Source organism: Myotis davidii, unplaced genomic scaffold (assembly GCF_000327345.1).
Source record: "Myotis davidii unplaced genomic scaffold, ASM32734v1 scaffold1465, whole genome shotgun sequence".
NCBI lineage: Eukaryota > Metazoa > Chordata > Mammalia > Chiroptera > Vespertilionidae > Myotis > Myotis davidii.
The window spans coordinates 100,741-109,834 of NW_006295980.1; the positions used below are offsets into that span (position 1 = coordinate 100,741).

A 9,094-nucleotide genomic window follows, 5' to 3' on the forward strand; every position below is an offset into this window, starting at 1 on the left:
CACTCAGCAAAAGGCTGAAGCATAGGAAAAGCCAACACACACACAAACGACACAGCTTGAGGGAAAAGCAACAAACAAAACAAGCAAAGAACTGAAAATCCCCTGCCAGGGATAGAAACCCAGCACTGAAAGGCTTTAACCACAGCTTCCAGGCCCCCGCCCCTCTGCCGCACCCGGGCCTCTCTATAGACCGCAAGCCGCCTCTCCATAGGCCCCGCCCCTTGCCCCTTGTCAGCGCTCAGCTTCCTCTCAGCTTTCCCATTGGTTCACTTTTGCCTCTCCTTTTACGCCCCCTTCCTCTCAGCCGCTCCTCCCCTCTCAGAGAGGCGGTCGGTCTCACACGCGGACCTCCCCGCGCCGCCCCCACCCCCGTGCTTTCCCCTCCTTCCCGGCATTTCTGTTTCCGCTTTCTGAAGGCTCTTTAGTTTTCCCACCTCTGTGAGACACTTCGCGCCCAGTGGTCCAGTGACGTCATTTTTCTGCGCTGCGTGGACAACCACCGTTGGAAGAGGGAACTGCTTTGCCGCCCTTCGCTGCTTTTCTCGGGCTGCTGCTCATCCGGAATAATGGCGCTGTCACTGTGGAAGGGGCTGGTAGGCATTGGCCTCTTTGCCCTAGCACACGCGGCCTTTTCTGCTGCTCAGCGTAAGTGCCTGCGGGACACAGACCGTTCGGTGCGGGACTTCCGAGGGCGGTGTACGGGCGCACCACAGAGGGAGTGTCAGACCGAATGTCCCAGGAAGGGTCATTAGAGACCTTAGAGTTTGGGGTGATTACAAGAAACAGTGCGGGGCTCCCCAGTGGAAGATTGAAGCAACGTTCGAAGTGGGTGTCTGGGAGAGGGCTCAGAGCTTGACAGGTGCTCTGCATGGCATGCAAAGAGGGAGTCTGAGAATCCAGGACAGGTGATGTCAGATCCAGCGCTGAGCTGATCATGCAAAGTGTCAGATGGAGGACCTCGGATGCTCATGGTCCTATGACAGCTAGGTGGACAGCATCTTGGGTAGTTCAGGCAGTGACTGAGAAGTTAAGTGACCCTTTGCCTCAGGTAGGGACTAGTACAGGAGAAAGAGCACTGGACCGGGAGTCAGGAGGGCAGGTTCTTAAAGACCTGCTTTGCTGCTAAATCTGTGACTTTGGGTGAGACATGTCACAGAGAGTGACATAGAAAGTTTAAATGAAAAAAGAGTTGAAGTACTTTATCATACAGATAAAATGGTGTCATCAAGAAGAAACTTGGAATCCAGCAGAGAATGCTGTTCAATCTTGAGACAGTTGATCTGTTTTGATGTCTTCCCTGCTAGACCAAGGGTCAGCAAACTCTGGCTTGTAGGCCAAATGCAGCTTCCCTCCTGTTTTCGTAGTGAGCTAATAATGTTTTTCCATTTTTTAATTTGTTGGGGTGGAAAAGCAAAAGAATCATCATTTTATGATCCATGACAGTTATATAAAATCGAAGTTCCAATGTCCATTAATGAAGTTTTATTGGCACACTGCCACACCCATTCATCTAGGTATTGTCTGGCTGCTTTCTAAGGGCAGAGTTGAGTTTGTGATAAAAACAGAATGGCTTGCAAATCCTAAAATATTTATTTTCTGACCCTTTACAGGTAAAGTTAGCTGACCTCAGTCCTAGCCTATAGAGCCCATGAGTGCAGGGGCAATGTTTATTTTGTGTTCTTTGCTGTAATTTAAGTGGCTAGCACAGTATGTACTCAATAAATCTGTTGAATGAAGTAAATGAATTCAAACTTGAACTTCATTTCTTTATTTGCTGGATTGCTTTCTTTATTTAGGAATAAAGTAGAAAATGAAATGTGAATTCCTTCAAAGCTCCATTTTTTTTGGGTCAAGTTAAAAACCTTTAGTTCTGTTCATTATATATAATTTAAATTATCCAATTATTTTAACTATTGATTACATACATGTATTGTGACATTGTCTGAAGGAAATGCAAATTATTTGTTAAATAAATTTTTATTTACAAGTTTTAGATTTACAGAAAAGTTGCAAAGATACTACGGAGAATGACTGTAGTATCCACCATTGGTAACATCTTATATTACCCAGTATATTGTCACAACTGAAAAACTGACATTGGTATTATTACTATTAACTGAAGTCTAGCTTTTATTTGCATTTCACCAGTTTTGACATTAATATCCTCTTTCTGTTCTAGGAATTAATCCAGGGTATCACGTTATATTTATTTGTCATGTTTCCCCAGTCTCCTCTGTTCTGTGCTCCAAGCTTTAATGACAATAATAATAACTAACATTATTAAGAGCTTATCAAGTGCCAGGAACTGAACTAAGCATTTTACTTGTATTATATAATTCAGTCCTACCAAAAGCCCTGTGAGGTAGCTATTATTGTTGCTATCATCTTTGAAAGATTAAGAAATTGAGACAGACACCTAGGAAACTTGCATAAAAGTACAGATAAGAAAGTACAATTTGGGCCAAGGATTTAAAGACAAGGAGTTTGACTAGAGCATATGTGCTACACTACTTTATGAAATTCAGTCTCTGGGAATTGGTTGAAATTGCATCATACTTAGGTGCTACAGCAGGGGTGGGGGACCTTTTTTCTGCCAAGGGCCATTTGGAAATTTATAACATCATTCGAGGGCCATATGAAATTATCAACTTAACAATTAACCTGCTATATTTGGTTAAACATTTAATTAACTCACCCCCAATGCCTTGGCAGGGACAGACCAAATTATTTTGAAGGCCTTTTATGGGCCACAGGCCAAACGTTCCTCACCCCTGTGTTAGAGGTACAGCAAGTGATGCCCTGAGGGAGTTCAATGGCAAATGGAGAAACAAATGGATCAAGAAATAATCACAATAAAGTAATATAAATGCCATGCTAAAAATATGTAAAGGTACTTGGAGTTGAGGCAATTCTAGAGCCTTGTTGGCTTAAGTGTGGTCAACAAACCAGCATGATTTTAATCACTTGGGAGCTAGTTAGAAATGCCTGCTCCAGATCTACTGAAACCAAATCTGCATTTCAGTCAGATCTCCTGGTGATTTGCATGCACATTCCTTTGAGAAGCAGTGCCCTAGGGGAGGGAAGGATTCTGTGGAGTGCTGCAGCATTTTCTACCATGGGCTTCAGCTGTAAAATTTTAAGGTCCTAGACCAGTGATGGTGAACCTATGACACGCGTGTCAGAGGTGACACACGAACTCATTTTTTGGGTTGATTTTTCTTTGTTAAATGGCATTTAAATATATAAAATAAATATCAAAAATATAAGCCTCTGTTTTACTATGGTTGCAAATATCAAAAAATTTCTATTTGTGACACGGCACCAGAGTGAAGTTAGGGTTTTTCAAAATGCTGACACGCCAAGCTCAAAAGGTTTGCCATCACTGTCCTAGACTCAGAGCAAGATCATTAAAGTTAAGTCCCTTAGTTTTACAGATGTGAAAGTGCCTGGTTAAAGGTAGTAGTAGAGAGTCAGATTAGACTTCAAGCAATGAAGAAGCTAGCTGGGATTTGAACAGACAGTAGGAAGTTAGGCAAAACCTACTTTTGGTATTGGTTTGATTTTTCTTTTACATTTGTCCTTATGATAAACCCTATAAGAAAAAACCCTGGAAATGTCTCTAAACAAATTCTCTTGTAAGAGCCAATCACGTTTACTCACAACTATTTGGTTTCTTTTGTTTATAATACACTAGTGGCCCGTTGCACGAAAATCGTGTGTGTGGGGGGGTGTCCCTCAGCCTGGCCTGCACCCTCTCCAATCTGGGACTCCTGGCTCCTAACCACTCACCTGCCTGCCTGATTGCCCTAACCACTCTGCCTGCCGGCCTGCTCACCCCCAACTACCCCACCTGCCGGCCTTCTTGCCCCCAACTGCGCCCCTTTGCCAGCCTGATCACCCCCAACTGCCCTCCCCTCTTGGCCTGATCACCCCTAACTGCCTCTACCTGGGCCCCACCACCATGGCTTTGTCTGGAAGGTCTCCCGGTCTAATTAGCATATTGCCCTTTTATTAGTATAGATTATTAAATAGGGATTGTGCAAGGTTCATATAGAATCAGGGTTTTATATTTTTATTAGAGGCCCGGTGCACAGATTTGTGCACTGGTGGGGTCCTTCGCCCTGGCCTGCGGGGATCAGTGGACCTCCATGCCACTGCAGCCCAGCCTTAACTGCCAGCTCATTGGGCTCCAGCCCACTGTCTGTGTTGATCCTGCACAGCACGAAGTAGTGCAGGAAGTGGCAGGCAGCTGGGGAGGAGCCCGAGCCCAGACAGGGTGCTGTGCCACTCCGGCTCATCTCAGCCCTGCTGTGCCTGCTGCAGGCTTGTGCCCAGTCAGTACTGATCGGGAGAGGCTCGCTCCGCCAGCCGTGAGCCCTGCATCTGGTGCCCATTGATCAGCTGAGTGGCGCTCCTGCTGTGGGAGTACACTGACCACCGGGGGCAGCTCCTGCATTGAGCGTCTGCCTGCTGGTGATCAGTGTGCATCATAGCAACTGGTTGTTCCACTGTTTGGCCAATTTGTATATTAGCCTTTTATTATATAGGTCAGAGGGCAGGGGGATTGACATAAACAATTGTTATTTCTTTGACCAGTTAGTAAAAGAAATGATTAGTTTCAGAGAATTCTAGTTGTCTTGTGGTAATGAAAGAAAAATTATGTATAAGTGTTTCTTCCTCATACTTGCTTACTTTTCACTCTTTTAAAAACTATAAAACTCTTAAATGTTTATTGTTGAAAGTATTACATATGTCTCCCCCCATTTGACCTCCTCTAGCCCACCCCCACTGCAGGCCTTCACCACCCTATTGTTTGTGTCTATGGGTTATGCATATATGCATACAAGTTCTACTCCTTTCACTCTTACCTCATTTTATAAGGGTACAAAGTACATTATGATAAGAATTAAATAGCTCAATGTTAGGCTGATTACCTTAGAAGATAGAAGTTTTTGAGGAATCCAGGATTAGCATTACTTTATGTAGCATATAAATAAGGTGCTTCTTTGGTATATTGATTTGCTTGCATTTTAAGGAAGAAATATTAGCTAAAATTTTCTTAATGGTGTGCTTCTGGTTTTATAGATCGTTCTTATATGCGATTAACGGAAAAGGAAGATGAATCACTGCCAATAGATGTAAGTTGGTCATTTATATTCTATTAACAGAGATTTTAAAAATTAACCATGTGCTTTATAGTAGTATTTTTACTGATTTTTATTATATTAAAAATTTTCAGGCATGAAATTATATCTGTTCTCTATTTTTTACACATTCTGTTTGGTTTCTAGAACTAGATTTTAAATAGTCTTTATAGAAGTTGCTCTTCCATAGTCAGAGATGCACTTAAAAAGTTGAATGTTTGACTTCATTTTAAAAATCTTTACCACAGAATATGTTTTCATTGACTTTAGAGAGAGAGAGGAAGAGGGAGAGAGAGAAAGGGAGAGAAGAAAGAAACATCAATCAGTGTGTCTGGTACCACCCACCAGGGATTGAACCTGCAACCTAGATATGTGTCCTGACTGGGAATGGAACCTGCAACCTTTTGGTGTACCAGACAATGCTCCAACCAACTGAGCCACTCCACCAGGGCTTTGACTTCGTTGTTGTTGTTTTTTAATTTTCTTTTTATATAAAGTTTAAGAACAAGCAAAACTAACAAAACATTGTTTAGGAACATATACATAGGAGGTAAAATTAAAGTAAAACAAGGAAGTGTTCTTTTAAGCTAAAATGATACGTGAACTTCACACACAATTTTTATCTTTATTGGGTTTTAAATTACAAAATAGTAAGTTCATTATAACAGAATCAAACCATAAGTGTAAAAAGCAAAACAGACCCTATTAAAAAAAAAACTGACTCCATTGCTCAGCATTTCTACTTCTATTATGAATAGTTTATATGGTACAGAACAGTTTTCTTCCTATGCCTAAACAACCTTATCTTTATTTATGTCTGTATAGTTTTCGCTAATAAAAACACAGAGGTTTTCTTTTAAAAAGTTATTATGCATGGATATGTGTGTGTGTGTGTGTGTGTGTGTAGTTTCTTGTTTGTTTTTAAAAACGTATTTTTATTGATTTTTTTAGAGAGAGAGGAAGGGAAGGGAGAGAGATATAGAAATATTAACGAGAGAGATTATTGATTGGCTGCCCTACCAGGGATCAAGCCACAAACCCAGTCATGTGGGAATCAACACTTCTTGTTGCATGGGTCTATGCTTAACCACCGAGCCATACCACTGGACTATGTATAGTTTTATAATTAGATTTTTATTACTTAATTTATCTTGACATATTTTCGTGACTACTTACAGATTTACCACATTCTTGTTAATAGTGCCTATGATTGCATTGCATGAAAATGATTGTGGTACACTGGTGGTAGGAATGTAAACTGGTATAACATATGACATTAGGTTTTAATTTAGATAGAGTAATAGCTTGTGGCTAATTTTGCCTTTAGTTGTCTGTGATTAAGGATGTGGTTATTAACTTGTTCTCCTATCACTTTTGCTTTGTGATAGATGAACACACATTCATTTATGTCTATTTTAATAACTTTCTTCTATTTACAAATTGGAAATTGTTTAAAATAGATGAAATCACAATCAAGAAAATAAAATATGCCTATAAATTCATGTCAGTTAATGTCAAGCATGCAAATTTTTGCTTGCACGACTTGTTTGGAAAGCAGTTTAATGCTACCTAATACAGTTGAATATGTGTACACGCTACACCAGTGATTCTACTCCCATGCACCAGGAGATATACACAAGGATATCCATATTGACATTGTAAAAGTAACACACAGGAAACAGCCTACATAACCATCAAAAGTTTTATATATATATATAGCTAATATGCTAAGTGTCCAACTTTCTGACCGGTCGCTATGATGTGAACTGACCACCAGGGGGCAGATGCTTAATTCAGGAGCTGTCATGACATGCACTAGCCATTTACAGAGAAATAGCACCACAGATCTGGTGCCCACAAAGCAACACTCGGCTTCCTTCAAGTGGGACAAGGCCCTGCCACCACCCCGGAGCAAAAGCCCACCAAATTGCAGCTGACGCTGCCGAGACTCCATAGAGAAAAATGCAGCCCACAGCCCAGCCCAGCCTGGAAACAGTGGCTGTGGGTGCTGGGTAATGACGTCATGTAGCAATGTCCGGCTTCCTCTTCCTAGTGATGACTAGCCTCCTTGGAGTTACTTCAGCCCAGGAACACGACTTGCTTTATAGCCAGCTGCAAACATTTTATACTTTAACCAAATGTCTGTGAAGCGTTTTCCGGTGTCTCATTTCATTTGATCCTCACAGAAGTCCTGGAGTAGGTAGATAGGAGACTCGGTAGAATCCTATTTTCTTTTCATTAGCCTATTTTCTTTTCATTAGCCAGATTTAGAAAGTTTAGACCAGCCGTGGGCAAACTACAAAATAAAACTAAAAAAAAAAAGACCATACCCTTTTATGTAATGATGTTTACTTTGAATTTATATTAGTTCACACAAACACTCCATCCATGCTTTTGTTCCGGCCCTCTGGTCCAGTTTAAGAACCCATTGTGGCCCTCGAGTCAAAAAGTTTGCCCACCCCTGGTTAGACACTTGACCTGACTGAAAAGAAGTAAGAAATGGTGGACCTTGAAAATGATTTCAGGTTCTCTCACTGTGCAGAATATAGTCAAATACTGCTGCAGTTATAATACTTTACATTTTGTTCTCCCTGCATGATCTACAATAATAATCTGTTTCGTATTGATATTTAATGCTGTGTTGCTCACAGTACCTGAAAGAAGTTGGGGTGCTTCACTGGGCTGGAAAAAGTTTAGCTAAATCAGAAAGCAGGTCTAATTAAGCAAGTTTATTCTATATATAAAAGGCTAAGTTGACTCGTGCATGTGCAATACATATAAAGCTCTTGCTGGTGCCAATTGCACACATGTGTTTCGATCTGTCATTGTTGATTGTGAATTTGGCTGACTTCTATTATGGAGAAAGGGTGACTAGTGATATTAAAATATTTCTTCTAATTAATTTCCTTTCAATGTGCACAAATCCATGCACCAGGCCACTAGTTTTCATATAATGGAATACAAAACACAGTGAAAATGAATGGACAACAAAAAGGATGAATCTCACCAAAAGTTTTTCAAAGTGTGGAAAAGTAAGCAATATATGTTTTAGAGGTACACAGATAACTGGTAAAATTATGAAGAAAAGCAAAGAACAGATTAATACACAATTTGGGACAGTAGTTAACTTTGAGAGAGAGGGTGAAGAATATAATTGCAGAGGGATACATGGGACTTGAAAGGTATTGGTAATATTCTGTTTCTTAAGCTGGGTGGAGGGTAAGAGTGTTCTTTTTTTAAAAAATATGTTTCTTTTATTGATTTTAGAGAGGAAGGGAGAGGGAGAGAGAGATAAGAGTATTCTTTTTATACTCTACTAAAGGCCTGGTGCACTCGAGGGGGGTCCCTCAGCCCGGCCTGTGCCCTCTCATAGTCTGGGACCCCTTGAGGGATGTCCACTTGCTGGCTTAGGCACGCTCCCCAGGGGATCAGGCATAAGCTGGCAGTCAGACATCCCTCTGGCAGCCTGGGAGCCCTCAGGGGATGTCCACTTGCCAGAAGGGAGCAGGCCAAGCTGCAGTTGGACATCCTTAGTGCTGCTGAGGAGGAAGGAAAGGCTCACGCCACCGCCACTGTGCTGGCAGCCGTCAGCCTGGCTTGTGGCTGAGCAGAGCTCCCCATGTGAGAGCATACTGGTTTGGTGGTGATGAACTCCTTTAGCTTTTCCTTATCTGTGAAGCTCTTTATCTGACCTTCAATTCTGAGTGAAAGCTTTGCTGGATAAAGTAATCTTGGTTGTAGGTTCTTGGCATTCATCACTTTGAATAGTTCTTGCCACTCCCTTCTGGCCTGCAAAGCTTCTGTTGAGAAATCAGCTGACAGCCGTATGAGCATTCCCTTGTAGGTAACTAACTTCTTTTCTCTTGCTGCTTTTAAGATTCTCTCTTTGTCTTTTGCCCTTGGCATTTTAATTATGATGGGTCTTGATGTGGTTCTCTTTGGGTTCCTCT

The 9,094-nt window shown here is 41.5% G+C and overlaps 1 protein-coding gene across 1 annotated transcript in view; it reads left to right on the forward strand.

Moving 5' to 3' along the window:
* Window positions 1–370: 370 nt before the first annotated feature.
* Window positions 371–9,094, forward strand: part of MMGT1 (membrane magnesium transporter 1) — a 13,233-nt gene continuing 4,509 nt past the window's right edge. Inside the window, exons 1-2 of the mRNA XM_006770911.2 lie at window positions 371–645; window positions 5,086–5,138. Of these exons, the coding sequence (XP_006770974.1) occupies window positions 567–645; window positions 5,086–5,138 (132 nt within the window). The 5' untranslated portion in view covers window positions 371–566. The remainder of the gene's footprint in view (window positions 646–5,085; window positions 5,139–9,094) is intronic.